Consider the following 24,438-nt stretch of genomic DNA (forward strand, 5'->3'; position numbering starts at 1 on the left):
TTCTGAAATCTGACGGGATCAGGCTTACACAGAGCAGATCGGCTGCTCTAATATTCTGTGATTAATAGTTAAAAACAAGTTTGGGTGATGTTGGGATGTGCTTTGTGTCTAAACTTTGAAAGTGACAGATCATTTTGTTGTACAGAAAACAGAATTCTAAACAAACAGGTTGTAACTGGATGTTTATTTGCAAGTGAATGGACCCAAGTCCGCTGACTCCACAGCCCTTCCCATCATCCAATCCATACACTGAACAGAGAGACCAGAACACATCCCTGATGAACCTCAAGAGTTTATTGTGAAAATCTTACAGACTCCACCCCCACCAGCAGTAGCAGTGTTCAGGTTAGCCATGATGTCCAACAACTTATTTTGAGATCCTGGAAAATTCTCAAGATGTCTCACATTGTTATCAAATGATCCTGATCCAGCCAAGGAGCAGACGTGCGATCGCTGCTGTTTTTTCACAGCATTGATTCCAGAAGCTTTTATTTCTATAAGATGAGTTGCTGGGGGAAAAAAGGTAAAGAAAAGCAAATTGCATGTTTATTTCACTTGTAAGTTCAATTTCTGAACTGGTAAGAATCTATGGAGCCATTTTTGTCCCCCGCTGCCTGAAGGGGGATTATGTGACGATTTCTGTCTGTCCGAAAACGGGTATAAGGATTCTGAAATAAAACTCCTCTCACATTTTGGGGGGAATTTTGTGAAACTTGGTACAAGTCCTTGTTATCGGTTGGTAATATGCATATTATATTGTTCAAGCTGGGCCCATTTTACCAGAGTTATGGCTCTTGATTAACAAAGCTAGACTGTCAGTTTCATGAGTGTGTGTGCGCATTCTGAAATAAACTATTCTATACCTTGAAATGTCAGAACTTGGACCAAAGCAGTATTTACCAGCTAGGGATATTGTGCTTGCAGAGCACTTTTGTTTTATAAAACTATCAAAAGAAGCAGCATACATACCTGTTTCTGGTGCCTGGGGTGGTGACAGTCTAGTGGTTAAGCGGTGGGCTTGAAACCACAGAATCCTCTGTTCAAGCCCCTGTCATGCCAGAAAATCACTAAGTCCCTGGTGTGTAGTGAACGCCTTGCATGGCAGCACCCTGACATCAGTGTGTGAATATGAGGCATCTTTGTAAAGTGCAGACAAAACCTCAAATACAGTCCATTTTACCTATCACTCTCTATAGCATCCTTGGCAGCCAGCTTGTCTCAGAGCTTTCCTCTTGAGAAGCCAGCAGTTCCCTGAAGTGATTTTCCTCAGTAAAACAAAAATATATGAACATGAGGTCAAGTCTGATTTTTAAGTTTTATTTTGTTTTTGCTTGGAAACTTCAGTGCTCTAATTTATTCAACTTTACGTCAAAAAAACTACAATGATGGCATCTTCCTTCATGACTTGAAATGATAAACTGGTACCACGCACCTGGTTTTTGCATCACACTGTAAACATTCATTTCTGCTCTAAAGCTGAACATTTTAACATGGAGTCTTATGTACTCTGTTTTGAAGCCACACACAACTGGCCAGTCGGGGAACTGCAGTATCTCTGAATTCTGGATTGGCACTGGTTTTACGCCGGATGCCCTTCCTGACGCAACTCCATTTCACATGGAGAAATGGGTGGGATTTGAACCGGGAACCTGCACTGAAACCAAGTGCACTAACCACTTGGCCACCACCCCTGCCACATGTTGTTAACATTAGCTAATTATTAAATATAAAACATTAAAATAATCAAACTTTTAAACCAGACTGTTAAAACGCAAAAATGCATTTGTGAAAATTATTAATTCTTATCTGCCAGCTGTCTCCAGTGTATGGAAATTCTATCATAAGATCACTCACTCATCTTCAACTGCTAATCTAGGATCGGGTCGCGGGGGCAACAGCTGTGGCAGGGGACCTCAGACTTCCCATAAGATTTTATATGTATTCAGATTACAGTTTTAAACACAAGCCTTTTATGCTTGTTGACTAATTGACGAGGTCATGACCTCTTGTGGTTTGATTATTTATTATTACTACTACTACCATTACTATTACTAATATTTTTTCCATGTACTTCTATTAATATTGTGTTTGAAATAAACTGACAGTTGAAATAAATATATTGCTGCTAAATAATGTAAATCAAATGCATGTTTATATTTAATCCCCATGGCTTAAAAAAGATGACATCACAGAGATAATTTATAATTTTTTTTTATTGTACTTCTGTTTTCAGTTGATCCCTTTGTAATACATAATGAATAAAGTGTTTCTGAACAAGACATTGGACGTTTACCACGTGACAGACGTTTAACACAATTTGGGCTTATACATCATAAAAAATTATTGACAGGGCCATTTCGTGAATTCATCATGGCCAGGTTATCAAAACTTGCAATAAAAGTGATGATTTATACTAAGAAATAATCGGTATATTTAGTTGGTCCAAATACTTATGGCCCTTGAAAATTTTCGGTGGGTTGTGTATAAAATGGCAGTAATTCCTGGAAAGTTAATGTGATTTTTTTTTTTTTTTTTTTTTTTAGTTGCTTGACATAAAGCTGGAAGTCAAGCTACATTAAAATTCCACTAGTAATATAGAGAGGCAAAATGACCAAAAAAAGGGTCACTTTCCAGATAGTTATGGACCTCACTTTTTTCAGCACCCAGTAAATTAAAACACTTTCTATTATATCAATAGAAAGTATCGTCACCAGATCCTTTATTGACATTTTTATTTTTTATTTGCCATTCTGCGAGCCAGACTCCTGCCAGCTTGGTGGCGCTAATGCACCAGTTAACATGGTTGCCAATAAGAATCAAGCAAAGAAGAAAAAAATCTGGCAACAGAGCGCCTCAATGCTCACACGCATCGAGTTTCTGCTACGACACGTACCGAGGTTCGGTGATCTGTCCCACCAATGTGCGAGCAAGTGTTTACCATCCAATAAGAGTTATAAAACAGTTGTTATAACCACAAAATTAAAGCCAACAGCTTTCATACTGAAGACTGAGGTCAGCTTCTGAAGTGCCAGCTAGCGCCGAGCTATGGAGGAGCGGAAGGACGAGGGACAGGCGGAGATCCAGGAACACGGTCCGGAGCACTGGTTCTCCAAGTGGGAGCGCCAGTGTTTAGCCGAGGCCGAACAGGACGATCCATCCGAGGAGGAGACGGAGCAGAGCCAGCAGAAGCTATGGCACCTCTTTCAGAACTCGGCCACTGCGGTAGCACAGCTGTATAAAGGTATGTTCTAATGACGGTGAAGTTCAAGTTAAGCTAACCGGAGCTAACCCGGCTAACTGCTGTGAAAGGGCATTGGCTAGGCTAATGTCGGCCTTTTCACTCAGATAGAGACGGTTATTTTCTTGTTAGTATAACAGTGTAGTATTTAATTTGGAGTTATGTGTAACGTCAGTCGAAGGGGTATGGGTACTTAAGTTGCGCCGCTTACTCGGAAGCTAACTCGCTGCTAATGCTAATTAGCCGGTAACAGCTGGTAAAGAGTGCGACAGCGGGTCCAGTCTGAGCTGTCAAGTCCCCCTCAGAACCGAACTGGATCGAAACCCCGGTTAACCTGGCTGTATTTGTCTTAGGGAAAACCTTTATTCAATGTAACCTGAGCACAAATTAAGACGTTTTTATCTGTCCAAGCTCGTCAAAATGGCGATATACAGGGAGGAGTTTACTTGGTAAACCCACTTGTTTTCTGGCTAATGCTTCAGTGTGGATGTACTTGACGTGACCTGACTTGAAAACTGACACATAATTCATCTGAACACTTAATCACAAGTGACTTTGTTCTCCTGATTCTTTGGTTTGAAGACAGCTTTGCATATCCGCAGAAATAATGCAGTCCTATAGTTGGACACTTTGTTGCCATATTTCCTGTAAAACCTACTGATACCAAATGTGCTGTGTGGATACTTCCTAGGGAAATGGCCTGTATTTTACAAAATCAGGCTACGTTGACCTTCACCTTTGCCCTACATGGAAAGGTTGTGTAGGCATAATTTATCCACGTGTGTACAAGATCACAAGGGAATGAGTTCATTCAGTTTCATTATTGTAAAAGGTGTGTAAACAGATTGTAGCTTCAAGCTTTTTTTATTTATTTACTTTTTTAAAAAACCCACAACAGCTTCATATGTGCATGTCTCTGCTGTGTTCTGAGTCACGCAAATGAAAAACTAACTTGGCAAAATGCATGTCTATTGCTGCTAATGTAGCTCCAAACATCAAAAACTGCATTTAGCTAATGCAAGATGTCAGAGTAACAAAGCAGTGTTCAGGGATTATTAAATTCCTGTGCCTCAGCATGTGCCTCAAAATGTAATAATAAAATTAAATGGTAAAATTTGAGTTTGAAAATAATCATGTTAATAATCCATGCATTAAAACACAGGGAAAGCATCTTATTTTTCCACTGGTTTTAAATGTCTCAGTATCAACAGTAAAATGTCACATTGTTTTTCATCTGGATAATTTACATTTAAACTGTTTTTACCAGAGTTTGACATTCAGTGCTAATTGTCACTGATTTTTTTTTAAGCGATAAGACACTTTTTAAAGTGACCTAAGGCAATTACTCGATGTCCATGGTACCAGGGCCCAGTTTTGCAAAGCAGCACTTGGGTATGGACTGAGACTAGGCTTAGTATGCAAACTTTAGTCAAAGATTAAAAATGGTGGTGTGCTTTGGGGACAGACTTGGCAAGTTAGACCCAGTCTAAAATTTATTAAAATTGATATCACTGTTTTGAGGTGGTTTAAGCCTGTTACTCCTGGTCTAAGGCCAAGCTGGCTGCCATTGTTTTGCTTCAAGATGGACAAGAAGCAAGTTTATGTTGAGAGAAGGTTTCTAGAGATCACAAAGTTTCTCCTAGTCAGTGATATTTTTAGCTGATTTTGATTTTGTCATGATTAATTTTGACAGTAGCATTTTTCTCTTCAGTCATATTTCCTGAAAGAGTATGTGCTGGTATTGGTTAAAATTGAAAAGATTATTCTTTTCACATCATTTCTACTCATTGTGGATGACGAGAGGCTGCACATCCACAGAATATGTACTGCCAAATGCAAGGTTTGCTAAATTATAACCACTGGTCCAGTGAGTCTTGGACTGCAACTTAGCCCAAAAACCAAACACCAAAAACAACCATGTCCAGGTCTGTTTGGAGGATCCCCGAGTATCACTGGAATGACTTTGTGTCCAAAGACTGGTTACTTTGGAAGACTAGGATGAAGAGTATTACTTCTGTGTTGAGGACTTCAGCGGCTGGACAAGGCCAATGGGACATACACATTTCACCTGCCTGCACCAGGTAGATGTGACCTTTTTAGAAGTGGGGATGGACCAGTTGTCTCCCTGAGTGGTTGTCCTCTGTGACCTGGGACAGTTCTGTGGCGTGGTGGATGTTGCACCACTGCATGTTCCCAGACTTGAACTTGAAACTTTAAGATAATGATGACGTATATTTAATCTGGCAAAGTTTTATGAACTAGTTTTCCAACCTCAAGTTGTCTCTTTGGGTTTTTTTTACTTGGAACTTAAAGATGTCTTATATTCTTAGAAATTGTAAATTTGTAAAAATAAATTAAACAATGAAAGATTAATGGCTTTGTTAAAATTTCATTTGTTAGGAACATTATTTCCCCTTTTTTTGGTAATTATTATTTTATTATTTTCAGATCGAGTATGCCAGCAGCAAGGCTTGTCTCTCTGGGTGCCTTTTCAGAATGCAGCTACAGCAGTTACCAACCTGTACAAAGGCAAGTAGTAACTTTTGGAGTTAGTTTGTTTGTGCCATTTTGTCTGAGGTTTCCCTGGCTCAAAATGAAGTGAAGGTGGTACAGTCTCGCGTCATGTGCACGTGCATGTTGCCTTTAACTGGCTCAAGCAAACACATAGTACAATAAAGACATCTTAGTTACTATGAAGAAAAAGAAAATGTTATCACTTCATGGTACATTTAAGTGTACAAAATTGAAAAAGGTCTTGCTGTCTATTGCAGAATTACAGCTAGTTTTATTGCTGCTGAATTATTTATTTTGGTGGGATCCCTTGACTACTCTTGTGCATTTGCTCCATGAGATTTTCCAGATGGCAGGAAGGCATGTGCAAGGTTTAAAGTTCATTTTGCATTCCATAGATCCTGGGAACTTGAAATTTCCCCATTTAAAACTCAAGGGGGAAAAAAAACACGATGACGACGTCTTCTTCTGCTGTGTTGATCGCGTTTTTTGATTGTAATGCAGCACCACCACATCATCACAACTGCAAATGCTTTTCATGAGTTTTGTCAAAAGCTGGAGGTGTCACAAAAGTTGACAGATGTGACCGCCTCACAATTTTCTAGGCAGGAAAAACCATGTTTGTGTGTTTGATGTCGAGGTAGCACTGCATTGATCAGATTGCTGTAGCTGGACTTTAACTGTCCACCTTTTGCCCGTGCCCCATCAGAGAGTATGGAGGCCCATCAGCGGAGCTATGATCTGGCTATCCAGAGAGGCTACCAGCGTAGGAATAAGGAGATGATCGCATGGGTGAAGAAACGCAGAAGAACCATTCGGCGAGAAGACCTCATTAGCTTCCTGTGTGGCAGAGTTCCACCCTTACGGACAGCTCGTGCTCCACCTAGAGTCACTATGGTGTCTGCAAATAGATCTTCACCCTCAGAGACGGGCAGCTCTGTGGAGACTGACCTGCAGCCCTTCAGAGAAGCCATCGCCCTCCATGGTTGGTCACTAACCAACATACAATATTAGGCTATTACAAAAGTGTCAGAAACGCACTCTTATGTTTCCTTCTCTTGTTTTACAGGCCTCAGTGGTGCTATGGCCAGCATTTCAGTGCGTTCTGGTCCTCCCAGTTCCCCAACTCATCCTGCCCCATCCCTCAGTCGTCGTAGAAATGGACTTCACGACATGGACCTCAATACTTTTATCGCAGAAGAAATGGCACTTCATTTGGATTCTACAGCCAGCCGTAAGCGAGGGCCTGCCCCCTGTAGTGATGTCATCACAGACTCACCCACTCAGAAACGCGGCAGGATGCTCTGAACTTGTCCTGCTCCACTAAACCCTCCTCGATGGTGACTGAATGAACTGCAGCTGAAGACCGTTGCCTTGTCCAACCATTGAAATCTTCCTGTTTCAGTACTGTAAATAAAACTGGACTATGAACAGTCCCCGTAATTCTCCCCTTGTCTTTTTCTTTCTTTTCCTGTGCGTTGTCTGGTGTCGCAGGTAGAGCTCTGTTCTTCTGGTAATATGTTTCCTATTTTTCCTGAGTGCCCTCAGTAGATCTGATAGCCCAACAAGCACAGATCGGCATTGAGATCCTTAAATTGTAGAATGTTTCATTTGGATATTTGGCTCGCACACTTTGATTTTCACATCCAGTCTGTTCACACACTTAATTCCCAAACAGACACTTGCCTACTTCACGGCCATCTGTGCCCTGTTCTCCATAAATATCCGGAGGTGCATCAGGAACGGCATCTAGTGTTAAAGATTTGTGCCAAATCAGCTTGCGGTCACGGGCCAGATCTGTGGTGACCCCCGCGCAAAACGGAAGGCACCAAAAATAATTACATCCTATAATCAAATGAAGTGGGTTGTTTAATTTAGTTTTCTTCTTTCACTCAAACTGCTCCTCTTCACCGGTTTAACTACTCAAACTTTGATTTTTCAGCAGGTGCGACCTTCTCCCTGTGATTATCGCGCTGCTGACGCTATCGGTGTCTGACAGCAGACTTACTACAACTTACTGTGTTTTACTCGTCTTTGCCTTTCCGGAAGCTGCTGCACTGTCTCTGGTTTTGCAGCTGTGCATGTGTGCAGTGCAGGGTTGTGAACAAATTCAGCGCTCATTTGTCAATTTCTTCTTCTTCTTCCCTTGGAGGTCAAACTAGCTTTTTATTTACAAAGCAGGTCAGTTGAAATCTGGAGATAAAGACGACTTCCTTTCTTGTCAGATTAAGTGAACACTTTGAAAGTGGTGACGGGAGACACACACCTACATGTTATAAAATCGAAGCTTTCTTCCTGTCTTCTAATTGCACCTTTTACTCAAAAGGTGTTTTCATGTTTACAAATAATATAATTGTGGGTTTTCTTTTAATAAGTCTACTTTTCCTGAAATGGATTTAAAGCTCACATCTGAGCTCTGTGTTTGCTTCATTGACTAGAAAAGGATGGTTGTGTATTTTCCTCTTTACCCTGGCAACAGTTGACTTAAAAAAAAAAAAAAAAAAAACTACCAGGTGTGACAGTTCAAGTCTCCAAGTGGATCATTTCATGTGCGAATGAATTTCTTAATTTCACACCGATTTGTGATAGTCCTGTATTATGTGTATAAAAACAACACAGGTGCTGTTATTGTGGTACATAATGTAAAAAGTGTAAATTCATGTCCATGTAAAATAACCTTTGAATTAAAGTGTGTCACTAAGTTGAGTTTCCGCTGAGTGAATTTGATGTCTTTTGGCTGCTGGCTGAGATCTCGGATCATTGCAGGTTAATCTGTGCTGTCACAAGTGATATTTCCCAAAATGACTGCATGCCTCTTTCACCAAAGGAAGGACGGAGAATGCAGTCAACTGGAAAAACCTCAGACTTTCGGCTATTATCCGGTGCAGTCGCTGCCGTGCTGCTGGCTCTTAGACCTCTTTCTTTTCCATGACGCGCTCGGCGGACTCAGACAGAAATGTGCGTTTTAAATTATTCTCTTATCTGGTACAAAGGGATCCGCTGATAGGAGAGTGTTCTGACTGTACGACAAGGAGTATTAACCAGTGGAGTTATGCAGAAAAAAAGTCCCAACTACAAGTACAATGATAATGCAGTACTTCTGCCTTGACACATGGTGGCAACAGAGGACTTTGATTTGTTTTGGTTTCTCTCAAAAGCAGTTTTTTTTTCTTCCCCCTCTGTACTGCAGACAGCACCTCAGACCGACCCCCCCCCCCCCCAAAAAAAAAATTGCATTCTTCACTAACAGGCTGACCTGCTGTGAACTCTGCAGAAACAAATATCTGCATTTCATGACATCCAATTTGCCATTATCATTAAAATGTTTGCTGCGTCAATTGTTATTCTTAATATAATGTGCATTTCCTCATTTGTCTGTATGCAGAAAAACAAGCAGCATCCAAAAAGGATTTCACTGACACTGCGAGTGTTCAAATTAAATAAAGGAAATGAAGCCATTCATTGCAAACGAGATGCAGCAAACCACTAATAAACTAGAGAAATGCTCATCATCACTCAGGCCTCCAACAGCCTGGATCATAGTCAACAGGATTTAATGGGCTCAGTCTCTTACAACCCCAATTCCAATGAAGTTGGGATGTTGTGTGAAATGTGAATAAAAACAGAATACAATGATTTGCAAATCCTCTTCAACCTATATTCAATTGAATACACCACAAGGACAAGATATTTAATGTTCAAACTGATAAACTTAATTGTTTTTGTGCAAATATGTGCTCATTCAAATGGATGCCTGCAGCATGTTTCAAAAAAAGTTGGGAAATAAACAGGAGCACATGCAACAATGTGGCAACGTGCCCACTGGGTTGGACAGTAATTGATTTAATCTGGATTACATATAATCAGACCAGATTATATTGGGGGAAAATGTGAAATCTAATGATAGTTATGTCATTACATTTTGATTATTAAAATATGGTAATTTGAAACTTTGCTACTCCAAGTGAACGATTTTACCCCTTTGGATTATTGGTCCAACACGGTCTATCCGTTCAGTCGCTGCATGTTTGTCTTCTTCCATTTGGATTTTAGAACCCAAAATGAGTTTACCACATACACATGGACAAGAAAAATCACCTCTACCTTTTGTCTACAGCTGGTCCCCAAATGTCTCTGGGTGCGGCTGTGTCATTACTGACAATACATCGCTACAACCAAATCTGCAAAGAAACACACACATACACACCAAATTTTCAAGGAATCCTGGAAAATTTGTCTTTGGGTGTCAGAACAGTAACATTAATTAACGTGTCTGTATGAGTGATAACATCTAAGATTGTGCAAGTCACTGTATTATCTACAAATCAGCATCTTGATGCACATCTGCATTAAGATGCAGGTGTGTTTTTGTGCATCCTGTTGGCTGTAAATAGGCTGGACTCCAAAGACACACATGTATTTTTGCAGCATGTGTTGTTTGAGTCCTTTTGTTTTTCATTTGTCTTAAATTTGGGCCCCGAGACATGGGGTCTAAAATTGCACCCTTAACATTACTGACTTTGTATCCGTGGGCTCTCTTCAAGATGGTGACCTATCCTCTCCTCAGATACTGCCTTTGATCTCCTACCCCACTTCACATGTTTGAGTAAGCGAAGCAGTGAAAGATTTTTTTCTTTTCCCCAAAGGACCAATTTCCAATAATGTAGTTTCACCGGATTCTTTTAGCTCTTTGATGGTGTTGTTGCTGGGAACCAGGGTCAGCGCTACCTGGTGGATGACCCAGCTGATCTTGTAGATTACCCAGCTGAATGCTGCCACAGGAGAGATGTCTCCCCGCAGCACTGGGAGAAGCTGCACCATTGCTTTCTTCACACGCCCTGGTGCCTTATGCGCTTTGTGGAGTTTTTAGCAGGGGTTTGTTTCTTTTGAAACATCCTCATACCAAGATCTCTCCTGGCAAACCCCTTCACAGTAGGACCGAGGACACTCGAGGCTTGTGTCCAGTAGGAACGCCAACCCACCTGTATTGTGTTAGCTGGGAATCGAACCCTTGGAAGGCAGCTATAACCACTATTCCACCAACACCCCATTTATGAAGTGTTGCGAGTCCTTATTTGTTAGCAGGGAAATTAGCAGGAACTGAGAGTGCTGAGAGGCCTCCTGGTACTCTGCAGCATTCCACAGCAGAGTGCTAAGAAACGTGCAGAAAATTGTGTAGTTTTTTTTTTGTTTTTTTTTATTCCACTTATATAATCCCATTACATGTAATCCATTAGCCCCAATGCTCATTTTCCAACATCTATGATGTCGCATCTGTCCTGAACTGCAACTATGATCAAATTTGTCTGCAGTAAGCTGGTTTGTTAAATTCACCAATTTTGATGCTCTAGAAGGGCACTATAGTCCATGGACCAAGGAGGTTGTCTGTACCACTTAAGATGCCCACAACACTTACAATCCAGCCTCAATATACCATGGCTACACAAAAATGCATGATAGCCATCCCAGGGTGGTAGTTAGAGCCAGATAGGGGTCAACAAATGGTTATATAACATTCGTATGAGTAATTTACTTGACAGTATTCAATTTATTTCTTTCCCAAACAACACAAATTTGGAAGTCATACATTCCATAGCAGTCAAAACTGAAAATTGCTCCAATCATATTGAAAAGTTTACCACATTTTTCTGCTCACATATATTCCAAAAAAGGTATAGTTTAGATGATCTATAATTGAATGTTATGAAGTTATGGGGTAAAAACAACAGCAATGGTAACAAAGGTCAATTTCAGTTTGTGCAGGTGTCAAAGTTGCTCAAAGTTTAGTCAAAATTGATGCAAATTATTGGTTGAAATTATCAGATTAATACTTAGATACAACCTTGGGATGACTGCTGTGAACTCTGCGGTGTATCACCAGTTATCCGTCTTCATGGTATAGAGGAGGATTTTCTTAAAAAGAAGACCTGAAAGTTTAGCTACAAATTGCCAGAAGGTACATCTGAGATGCAAGCCTGGATTTGATCTGTTTTGGTGAAAGAAAATCCTTCTGTGCTCTACTCCACTATGAAGCTAAGAGTAGTGATGCAAAATGCAAAGCTTGCACAATTTCTCCAATCACAAACACATAAACCAATAACTTCTGGGTTGTCTGGGTGTCTTTCCTCACTCTTCTCCTTCTTGCAAAATCACTGTTTTTGAGAACTGTCTACTCCATGCAGATTTACCATAAAGTGCCATACTGTTTGTGTTTCTTTGTAATTGATGTAAATAAAGTCCAAGACACATTCAGTGTCAGTTTTACCATCAGAGAGCCTCATCCAAAACTACCACAAAAGGCTCCAAGCTGTCGTTGATGTTAAAGGGACAATACACAGTATTAAGAACAGGGGTATGTAAACTTTTGATCAGGGTCATTTGGGTAGTTCTCTTGTCATTTTGATTTAAAAAGAGGAAACACAGTTGTCTGACAATAAATGGCTTCACCCAACCACTAACCACGAGTGAAAAAAAAGTTTTTGTGTTGTCATTCATATTCTCTTAAAAATGGCCAAAAAAGCAAAAATTCTGCCAGGGTATGTAAACTTTTGAGCACAACTGCAGTTTCAGAAAATGATGAACTATACTGAAACACTCAAATGAGTGAATGGACAAGCTGCTTCAGAAAAAAACAATTCAAAATGCTCAAACACAGATGGCATGAGCATGGCAATTTCTTGGTTCTGAAATTAAATATTTTGAAACAATAATAAAAACTGCTTCAGAAAATTAATCACCTTTTTGAAAAGGCTTGAAACAAGAAATAAACCAGTTGTTTTTAGAATGGTTCAATGTTTCAGGATAGTAAAAGATAATTGCTTTTTGCATATTCCAAAAAACTTGGTACACTTTGACGGTGACATGTGTAAAAAAGGTAAATAAGTTGGGGGAGGGGGGCACAATACAAAAACACAACTAATCAAATGCTTCTAATTATTTTATTTTTTTTAATGATTTAAACACCATGGTGGCTGCATTTAGTGGATGGCACAAATTTCTGGTTACGCCCCTGAAGTAACATCTGCACTGTTGTAGAGCAGCTGTAAGCAGAACATGTGCAACCTCACGTGTGGCCTTTGATGAAGTATTACAGTCATTTGTACATAATTTTTAAATGTATAAAAACAAACACAAACTGGTGCTTTGATGACAAATATGCACAGTAATTTGCTTCCACATCTGTCGCTGGTCTGACAACTGGTTTCCCTCCCAGTGGCAGCACACACAGCTGTTCTTAGACACCAAGTGCTGCTGTGTGTCTTTCACTAAGATCACACCAGTGCTGCTGGGACTAAAAATAGTGCGAAAATAAGTGCCACAGCCTTTTTTCTGCAAGGAAACTACGGGGTCACCGGAGCGTTTGACCTCAGACTTCTGACTTGCCTGAGGCAGTGCCACTTTTTGATCTGCTGACTCTGCCAATCCATCACTGCAGAGGAGAAAAAGAAGAAATAAATAAATAAATGCACTGATGGCACATCCAGTGAGAGTGTCTGCTTTTTCTCTCCTTGCTGTGTTTTTGTTTTATCATGTATCCAAAGGCTCTAAAAGGCCGCAATTTGATGGAAACATGGAGGAGACGCAAGCTGCTTCACACTTCAAAAGTAGAACTGCGCGTTTGTGCGTGCGTGCGTGTGTGAGAGAGAGAGAGAGAGCGATGCATGATGGGAAGCAACAAGTGTCTAAATGTTCCAGAAAAGCCCTCGAAGATGGCCATCTGGGCTGCACTGATACCGGCTCACCACACAAGGTGGGACGTGGCGTCTGCTCCCAGACCGAGGCGCGCGTCTTTTACGCACAATAACCATTCACAGCAACTGTGCGTGTGCACGATGTTGACCGTGAGGGGGGAGTCGGTGGCAGGCAGCTGGCGACCGATGACGCACCAGTTATCTGCGCGTGCACGCGCGCACGCGGCGGAGTAAACAGAACGGATCATGCTAATTGCTGCAGCAGCTTGCATTAATTGATGGAGGGCAGCCCGCTCATAGCCTCACACGCGCGCACATTAACACATGCACATAAACAGAAGCCAATCAGGCAGGCTGAGAGTGTGTCCCCGGAGAGGGAGAGAGAAGCAGGGGTGGAGGAGGAGGAGAGGTTAAACCATCCCTGGAGACGACCGAACGCTTTTAGGTGCGCGCCGTGCGCATGGAAACGCAAAGTGCGCAGAGATCTTATTTTGAGGTCTGCAGGGTCCCCCCCCCCCCTTATTTTTGTGGTGGTGGATGGGGTGATGTGCCTCCTCTTGGAGCACCCCCCCTCCCCTCCACCTCTCTGAAACACGAACATGTTTGCACCCGCGCGCACGCAACAATTCTTCAGAGCTCCCTGCGCTCCAGCGCCATGTGCCCGCGTCCTCCACACACACACACACACACACACACACACACACACACACACACACACACACACACACACACACACACACACACACACACACACACACACACACACACACTACCATAGCAACACGTTGTATCTTTTCCAGTAAGAGAGATTGTGGCGATGGAGAAATGGTGGGCAGGTGGGGTCGATGTTGTTGTTTGTGCGTGTGTGTGTGTGTGTGTGTGTGTGGGGGGGGGGGGGGGGGGTGTTGTCGTGATGCAACTTCTGAAAGCGGGGGAAAAAAACTGGTCATGGGGAAGCGATGGAGGCTGCAGCTCACGCTAGCAGCCACAGGGCGGCAGCAGTGTCCAGTTTATGAGCAACATCGTCATTTGCAGACTTTCCAGGCTGCAAGAAAACAGCCCCCGCGTTTATTTCAGCGATTATCAGAACGTGCGCCACGGAGCGGAAAGCGCATCGTGCGCTTCAAGCGCAGGAAGGTGAGAAAGAGGACGCTTAAACGCACACAATGAGGCGTGCACGCACGTGCATGACGTGATGGAGGGAAGGAGCAGAATGTGAATGGTGCGGCAGAAGAAGAGTGGCATGTTTGCAACCCTCCCCCCAGTGTAAGGATTAGATGTGCTTGCTGCTGGCTGCAGATGGGTTCGGGCTTCGTTCTCCATGCGTGTGCACAGTGCTTGAGACTCTGCCTGTAGGTTTATTTATTTATTTTGGGGCCCAGGAAGCAGGTTAAAACAAGGAGGGGAGAGAGGAGAAGGATGAAAGGATGTAGGTGAGTGGGAGGAGAGGAGGCCTAAATCCTCACTGAGCTCCAGGGAGAGAACGAGGGGAGACTAATGATGTGAGAAAAAGAGGAAATGTAGAAAGAGGAAAAACTGCACTGACACACACACAGAGATGTGAGAGTACACAGACAGAAGTGGGGGAAAAGTGTGAGTTCCACATAAGATTTCATGTTGGTTTTATGTAGAAAAAACCAACAGGACCTGACAAGAGTTTGATAAGTTCATCTCCATTTGCTCACCAGCTCAGAACACCGGAGCAGCAGCCTGGTTTCCCTCAGTTCTCTGGCCTTCAGGTGAGATTTCTGTTACATTTTTTCAGTGCCTGCTGTGATGTTAAAAGAGCTCACCCTTTGACATTGCCTGTCCTTCACCTCTGTATTGATCACTTCCATCTACAAATAATAAAAAAAAGCACCTGAGACAGAAAATCCAGTTTAAATGCAATTATTACCTTTGACAACAAACTGAAGATGGGTTTCCATTATAGATTTAGATAAATGTTTCACAATTTTTTTAGAACGCCCACAAAAAAGAATATATACATACACACACACACACACACACACACACACACACACACACACACACACATATATATATATATATATATATATATATATATATATACGAGGTCTGTCAATAAAGTATAGGTCCTTTTTATTTTTTTCAAAAACTATATGGATTTCATTCATACGACGCTCCGCACAGGAAAAACACCTCCGTTGGAAGCCTTAAGGACAAGTATATAGACAGAAAAGATGGCATTTACACTGAGTGATTGAATGTCAGTGCTGGGTTTTGTCACCTTGTGATAACTGTCATTCCATAAGCCCTGGGGATGGATCTGTAAGTCCTGCTAAATATTGGCATTTTATCCAATATTGCCATAATGTTGTCTCTTATAATGTTTATCAGGCTCTCATTCTCTTATATATTTTACGTAGAATGTCATGTAACCTGTGAATGAACGTGAATGTGCATGAAGTCTTAGTGAAAAACTAACCCATGCACACACAAAAACTTTTTTTGCGATATCCGAAAGTTGCCTTTTGAGTTCACTTGTATATGTTGGTTACACTGACACCAGGGTTACCAGATTTTTCATACTGTAAATCATGTTTTGTTTACGGCGACTTATGCCCAATTTATGCTACACCGTATCCGCAACTCCGCAGCCATGCAGAGCCCTGTGTGTTGTTGTGAACCCCCTCCAAGCCCGTCTCTATAGCCTGATGACATCGAGATGGTGGAGACCGCACAGAGACCGTACTGGCTGTGGTTGTTCTGCTAACTACATCATTTCTGGAATCTCACTTTTCCAGTTTTACAATCAATGACTTTCATGGGACAGTAGGTCAGTCTTCATGAAAACACCACGCCCCCTACTGTTCTGGCAGTGAATTACATTGCGACACCAACCAGCCATGATGAACTACTTCGAAAGGTTCACGTCTGCGTTGAAGTGATTGCGTAGCGACAGAGTTACAGAGTAGTAGAAGCATTAAAAGCCCTTTATACTCCAATGCAACTTATCTATATATATATATATATATATATATATATATATATATATAACGGAGGCCAGCAGGTGTCGCTGTGCAGATGTAGTTAGTAAACCTCACTCCCAATAGCTCAAAAGGATTCTCTGGTCACAAGGCCAGAGCCCTGGGTTTTCTTCTGGTTAGAGAGTCCGACTCCCATGCTGGAGCTCGTGAGTTCGCGTCCCAAGGGGAGCGAATGGGCAGAGTCAACGCAGAGTGCAGCCACTATAATGGTGTCGTGTACCCGGATGGGAGTGACTTTAGGGGGGTGAGTGTAACGGATATATATATATATATATATATATATGGCCATGTTGGTGAAGGGAACAGAGGTGATGAGGAAGTAATGGGTAGATATGGTATCAAGGATAGGATGGAAATGGCTGTGGTGAATACCTACTTTAAGAAAAGGGAGGAGCACAGGGTAACATATAAAAGTTGAGGAAGGTGCACACAGGTGGACTACATTCTTTATAGGAGATGCAAGCTAAAGGAAATCAGAGACTGTAAGGTGGTGGCAGGAGAGTGTGTCGTAAGACAGCATAGGATGGTTGTTTGTAGGATGAATTTAGAGGTAAGGAAGAAAAAGAGAGTGAGAGCTCAACAAAGGATCAGATGGTGGAAGCTGAAGGAGGAAGACTGTTGTGTGAAATTTAGCGAGCAGGTGAGAGAAGCACTGGTTGGAGGGGAAGCAATTTTGGACAACTGGAAAAGTACTGCAGATGTGGTGAGGGAGACAGCTAGGACAGTACTGGGTATGACGTCTGGACAGTGGAAGGAAGACAAGGAGACTTGGTGGTGGAATGAAGAGGTCCAGGAAAGCATAAGGAGAAAGAGGTTGGCGAAAAAGTTTTGGGATAGTCGTAGAGATGAAGAAAGTAGACGGGAGTACAAGGAGATGCAGTGTAAGGCGAAAAGAGAAGTGACAAAAGCGAAGGAAAAGGCATATTGCGAGCTGTACAAGAAGTTGAATAGTAAGGAAGTAGAAAAGGACTTGTACCGACTGGCCAGACAAAGGGACAGAGCTGGAAAGGATGTGCAGCAGGTTAGGGTGGTAAAAGATGCACATGGTAATGTGCTGACAAGTGAGGAGTGTGTGCTGAGAAGGTGGAGGGAATATTTTGAAGAGCTGATGAATAAAGAAAATGAGCGAGAGAAAAGGCTGGATGATGTGGTGAGAGTAAATCAGGAAGTACAAGAGATTAGTAAGGAAGAAGTGAGGGCTGCTATGAAGAGGATGAAGAGTGGAAAGGCAGTTGGTCCAGATGACATTCCAGTGGAGGCATGGAAATGTCTAGGAGAGATGGCAGTAGAGTTTCTAACCAGATTGTTTAATAAAATCTTGGAAAGTGAGAGGATGCCTGAGGAGTGGAGACTAAGTGTGCTGGTTCCTATTTTCAAGAACAAGGGTGATGTGCAGAGCTGCAGTAACTACAGAGGCATAAAGTTGATCAGCCACAGCATGAAGTTATGGGAAAGAGTAGTAGAAGCTAGGCTTAGAAAACAGGTGAAGATCTGTGAGCAGCAATATGGTTTCATGCCGAGAAAGAGCACTACAGATGCAATGTTTGCTCTGAGAATACTGTTGGAGAAGTACAGAGAAGGCCAGAAAGAGTTACATTTTGTGTTTGTGGACTTAGAAAAAGCTTATGATAGGGTGCCAAGAGAAGAGCTGTGGTATTGTATGAGGTAGTCTGGAGTGGCAGAGAAGTATGTTAGGGTAGTGCAGGACATGTACAAGAATAGTGTGACAGCGGTGAGATGTGTAGTCGGAATGACAGACTCATTCAAGGTGGAGGTGGGATTACACCAAGGATCAGCTCTGAGTCCTTTCTTGTTTGCAGTGGTTAAGGACAGGTTGACGGATGAGATCAGACAGGAGTCACCATGGACTATGATGTTTGCAGATGACATTGTGATCTGTAGTGAGAGTAGAGAGCAAGTTGAGTCTAGTCTGGAGAGGTGGAGATATGCTTTGGAGAGAAGGGGAATGAAAGTCAGTAGAAGCAAGACTGAGTACATAGTAGAGAAGCTTGAATCTTCGACTGGACTGGGTTGCTTGACGCGAGGACGTTTCGCTTCAAATCGCAGAAGCGTCCTCAGCTAAAATTCTTGCTCTGGAAGTCTAACTTCTGTCTGACTCTTGTAGAGAAGAATAAAACAGAAGCCAACAAAAGCTGGAGTTTTAAACCTAACCAGACCCCTCCTACTATAAGCGTGTATGGCACACACACACACACACACACACACACACACACACACACACACACACACACACACACACACACACACACACACACACACACACACACACACACACACACACACACACACACACACTTTGGTATGTTGTCGGGACAATGGAAACAAGAAACACAACATTAAAGATATTCAGCCTATGTTCTTCAGGCTAGTGTGTGACTGAATCGTCTTTCCAGATTATTATAAAAAGTTTTTTTCCTTGAATTCTTGCAAAATATGGTCCAAAAATAAATTAGACTTATACTCTGGTGTGATATACACTAGGAGTGAAAAGTTTGGAAACTTTCCCATTCAGTTAAATGGGAAAGTGTCCAAACTTTTGACTGGGAGCGTATATATGCACAGTCGATGTTTTTGCCATGTCAGAGATACATGCTCAGATGAGAGCTCCTGTGGCCTTTGGGAAGTTTAAGGACATGCAGATGGAGGCAGTCAGTGTTCAAAGCTTATCACAGGAGCAGCCCTTCAACCTGCTGCTAGACTCCAATGTTGACAAAGCCTGTGGAGCTGCAGAAGGAGGTCTCCTAAGCTCATTGAGTACGAAGGCAGCATTTTGCCGTGAATCGGCCTACCTGCTGGAGAGAACAAACCGTGCTGCGGGAATTGCCGGGAATCAAAAATCTTTTAAGTGACCCAGGAAGAGACGGTGGCTCAGTGTCCTGCTGTGCTCAGCAAAGACAGGGACATGCTGATCTTGAGTGAGATCACTGTCAGAATGTGGATGGATCATTATAAGGAGCTCCTGCATCCTAAATGTATCATTAACTTGGGAGGCAGAGCTATAGAAGATTTAGAGGGCTCCAAGTTCATGTCCTTGGTGGAGGTCAGAGAGAAAACCTGTTAGTGAAAAGAGCATCATTTTAATTTTATCTAGTGGGAACTGTTCAGTCACACAGCAAGCTTTTTTTTTGTAATTTTCCCAGAAAGTGTGGAGCCCTAGAAGTGTCATCACGTTGAGAGAATGTGCGCTTGTTTTAAGATAAGATCAACTTTATTCCTGAAGGAAATTATTTTGCCAGAGTACCAAAACAGTAAACAGTGAAAAATTATTATTATTATTTTTTTTTTCCAATAACTAATTTATATGAAATGACTGGAAGACATTTGTGTAAGATGTTTGACAATATTACACATAACTCTGAGTAACTGAATAACTCTGTTCATTATGTATTCATCCTGCAGAAGGGGGAGGAGTTATATAGTTTGATTGCCACAGGTAGGAAAGACCTCCTGTGGTGTTTTGTGTTGTACCTCAGTGGTCTCAGTCTATGGCTGAAGGTGCTCTGACAGGACGTCCGTGTGGCATGCAGGGGGTGGGAGGTGTAGTCCCGGATGCTGAGCAGTTTCCTCGACATCCTCCTCTCTGACACCTCCACCACAGACTCCAGCTCAATCTCCAGACAGAGCCACCTCTCCTGAGCTTGTTGAGTCTGTTTGTGTCAGCAGCCTTTAGCCTGCTGCCCCAGCACACTACAGCGTAGAAGATGACTTTGGAGACTACCGAGTGATTAAAACATCTGCAACATATCCCTGCAGACATTAAAAGATCTGAGCCTCCTGAGGAAATACCGTCAGCTCTGACCTTTCTTATACACAGCATCCAGTCCAGTCCACTAGTCCAGTCTAGCTTGTTGTGGACACCCAGGTATTTGTATTAAATGGGTAAGTACTATTTACTACTTTGTGCTCTTGTTTACTAAATCGTGTGCTCGGTTTACTAAATCGTGTGCTCGGTTTACTAAATCGTGTGCTCGGTTTACTAAATCGTGTGCTCTGTGTTATGGATTAGACGCGGAGTGAGGAGCGGTCCAGTATCTGACTGAACCCAGCATGAAATAATCAGAAGCAGTTCCAAAAAGAAAACACATTTATTTTTCTCCCTTTGTGCTAAATAATTATAGTTCTGGTGAGGTGAAAAGGCGGCACGCTCTCTCAGCGTCTCAACAGTCGGAGTCCGAACATTCAGGACTCAGGAGTTCTGCCAACACCCCCCCCAGGTGACTTTCCCAGATTGTACTCTGCGAAGGAGGAACAGAGATGAGATTATTCAACACTTATTACTACGAAATATTGTTTAGAGGCAAACTTATCAGCTACACGTTTAGGTCTGGTTTCAAAACTTAGTTCAAAGAGGCTGCTGCTCACAGCTAGTGGAGGATCATTAATCCGCACGCCACTGCCGTGAGGAGCACGCCAAACAATTTTCACCAATAATTACTTATAGCTGCGTATAAACGCCAATTTACATTCACGGATAAACCTTTCAGAATATTCACCTCTGTCATGTGCTGACAACGTTTGCCTCTCACCCTCGTCCTCCTTCACAGGCGCGATGTCAGACTCTGAAACGGCCCTCAGCGTCCCCACACGGTCGTCACAAGGTCGTATGCTCCGGCAATCTTATCCAACTCACTGCTGGTTTAAATGTAGTTCTTCATCACTACATTGGTACCAGCTGGAAGTCCTCAGATCTGCACGTGAACATCACAGGTGTTGTGGATTGTCCTGATAGAGAGCCGCACGAGAATGCAACAGGTGCAGCCAATCATCGTAACAGAAGAGAGAGACTCTTCTGCAGCACATTTTCCTCAGAGAACAGCCCCAAATCACCTGGGAAGGAAAATAAACACAAAACATCCCAACCTTGTCCAGCCAAACCCCCCCCCCCCAACACACAACACTCGGTTTACTAAATCGTGTGCTCAGTTTACTGAATTGTGTGCTACTTTTACTAAATTGTTTGCCAGTTTACTATATTGTGTTCTCATTTTACTATCGTGTGCACTCATTTTAGACATTGTAAAATTAACGCACAATTTAGTAAAATGAGGTAACAATTATTATAATATTATAATCAATAATAATAATTATATGTATTAATATTCATTATTAATATTTATTATTGTATTTATTAATAATAATTATAATATATAATATTATACACTCAACAAAAATATAAACGCAACACTTTTGGTTTTGCTCCCATTTTGTATGAGATGAACTCAAAGATCTAAAACTTTTTCCATATACACAATATCACCATTTCCCTCAAGTATTGTTCACAAACCAGTCTAAATCTGTGATAGTGAGCACTTCTCCTTTGCTGAGATAATCCATCCCACCTCACAGGTGTGCCATACCAAGATGCTGATTAGACACCATGATTAGTGCACAGGTGTGCCTTAGACTGCTCACAATAAAAGGCCACTCTGAAAGGTGCAGTTTTGTTTTATTGGGGGGGGGATACCAGTCAGTATCTGGTGTGACCACCATTTGCCTCATGCAGTGCAACACATCTCCTTCGCATAGAGTTGATCAGGTTGTCAATTGTGGCCTGTGGAATGTTGGTCCACTCCTCTTCAATGGCTGTGCGAAGTTGCTGGATATTGGCAGGAACTGGTACACGCTGTCGTATACGCCGGTCCAGAGCATCCCAAACATGCTCAATGGGTGACATGTCTGGTGAGTATGCCGGCCATGCAAGAACTGGGACATTTTCAGCTTCCAAGAATTGTGTACAGATCCTTGCAACATGGGGCCGTGCATTATCCTGCTGCAACATGAGGTGATGTTCTTGGATGTATGGCACAACAATGGGCCTCAGGATCTCGTCACGGTATCTCTGTGCATTCAAAATGCCATCAATAAAATGCACCTGTGTTCTTTGTCCTTAACAGATGCCTGCCCATACCATAACCCCACCGCCACCATGGGCCACTCGATCCACAACATTGACATCAGAAAACCGCTCACCCACACGATGCCACACACGCTGTCTGCCATCTGCCCTGAACAGTGTGAACCGGGATTCATCCGTGAAGAGAACACCTCTCCAATGTGCCAAACGCCAGCGAATGTGAGCATTTTCCCACTCAAGTCGGTTACGACGACGAACTGGAGTCAGGTCGAGACCCCGATGAGGACGACGAGCATGCAGATGAGCTTCCCTGAGACGGTTTCTGACAGTTTGTGCAGAAATTCTTTGGTTATGTAAACCGATTGTTTCAGCAGCTGTCCGAGTGGCTGATCTCAGACGATCTTGGAGGTGAACATGCTGGATGTGGAGGTCCTGGGCTGGTGTGGTTACACATGGTCTGCGGTTGTGAGGCTGGTTGGATGTACTGCCAAATTCTCTGAAACGCCTTTGGAGACGGCTTATGGTAGAGCAATGAATGTTCAATACACGAGCAACAGCTCTGGTTGACATTCCTGCTGTCAGCATGCCAATTGCACGCTCCCTCAAATCTTGCGACATTGTGCTGTGTGATAAAACTGCACCTTTCAGAGTGGCCTTTTATTGTGGGCAGTCTAAGGCACACCTGTGCACTAATCATGGTGTCTAATCAGCATCTTGGTATGGCACACCTGTGAGGTGGGCTGGATTATCTCAGCAAAGGAGAAGTGCTCACTATCACAGATTTAGACTGGTTTGTGAACAATATTTGAGGGAAATGGTGATATTGTGTATGTGGAAAAAGTTTTAGATCTTTGAGTTCATCTCATACAAAATGGGAGCGAAACCAAAAGTGTTGCATTTATATTTTTGTTGAGTTTATATAGATTTGAATCACGTGTGATTGCATCAGCCAAGCTTGAACCTTCGTGCGCATGCGTGAGTTTTTTCACGCATGTCGGTTGCATCATTCACCTGTGGGCAAGCTTTGAGTGAGCACTGGTCCAGCCCCCTTGTCGGATTTTTATTGTCAGGGAAATGGCAGAGCGACTGCTGCTTTGCTCCATGAATTTTTTTTTCAGAAACTGTTAGAGACAGCCAGTTGGAAACATTCGAAAGATTCAGATGGATTTCGGTGAAGATTCTGTCGGCGTCACATGGATTAAGGATTGTTAAAACCTTTTTAAAGACGGCCCACAGTGGAGGAGGGCGTGCGGCGCACTGAGCGGCCATCGACAGGCTGGAACGACCAGATCATTTCTAAACTGAACGCTGTGTTGATCCGGGACATTGTTGGAAACCATTCAGAAGATTCACATGGCTTTTGATGGCTTTTCAGTCGAGTGAGTATCCAAGAAATTGTGTAACAGCTGGACATGCCACAACATGTCCTGTTAGACTTCCAACACGGAGGTGTTTTTTTTTGTTGAGCGCCATGAGCGGTTCCGTGCCGACGTGCGAAATCCTCCGCACGTCTTTCATTACAAAATCTCCTGTAACAGTGGAATGTGCCGCAAAAGTGCTATGTCCAGCTCTCTTGCCATTTCTGTGGTAGTCACATGATGTCCCGGATCAACACAGCATTCAGTTTAGAAATGATCTGGTCGTTCCAGCCTGTCGATGGCCGCTCGGTGCGCCGCGTGCCCTCTGCCGCTGTGGGCCATCTTTAAAAAGGTTTTAACACTCCTTAATCCGTGTGACGCCGACAGAATCTTCACCGAAATCCATCTGAATCTTTCCAATGGTTTCCAACTGACTGTCTCTAACAGTTTCTGAAAAAAAAATTCATGGAGCAAAGCGGCAGCCTTTCAGCCATTTCCCTGACAGACCTCGTATTTAAACATGGCCACAATTTGTAAAATGTGCACTCAATATTGTCTTGACACATGTAAACATGAGTATGTTATAATAAATTCAAGATCTCGATCTACTAACCACTATAAACTGTCACCACCGCATACGGTTCTCATCATGAACTGTAATGTGTGTAACTGTAATACCTATAACATGCTCACGTTTTATTAATTCGAGCGCTCAGTTAAAGGAAAATGTGCGCACAAATTATGACGGGCAGAA

The 24,438-nt window shown here is 42.6% G+C and overlaps 1 protein-coding gene across 1 annotated transcript; it reads left to right on the top strand.

Annotated features, from left to right (window-relative positions):
- Positions 1-2,857: 2,857 nt before the first annotated feature.
- On the top strand, positions 2,858-8,442 carry zgc:77849 (UPF0472 protein C16orf72 homolog). The gene is made up of 4 exons (XM_034188550.1): positions 2,858-3,241; positions 5,687-5,767; positions 6,459-6,734; positions 6,819-8,442. The coding sequence occupies exons 1-4, from the start codon at positions 3,046-3,048 to the stop codon at positions 7,055-7,057; spliced, it is 792 nt and encodes a 263-aa protein (XP_034044441.1). The 5' UTR covers positions 2,858-3,045; the 3' UTR covers positions 7,058-8,442.
- The last annotated feature ends 15,996 nt before the right edge of the window (positions 8,443-24,438 follow it).

This window comes from Thalassophryne amazonica, chromosome 15 (assembly GCF_902500255.1).
Source record: "Thalassophryne amazonica chromosome 15, fThaAma1.1, whole genome shotgun sequence".
NCBI classification, from domain to species: Eukaryota; Metazoa; Chordata; class Actinopteri; order Batrachoidiformes; family Batrachoididae; genus Thalassophryne; species Thalassophryne amazonica.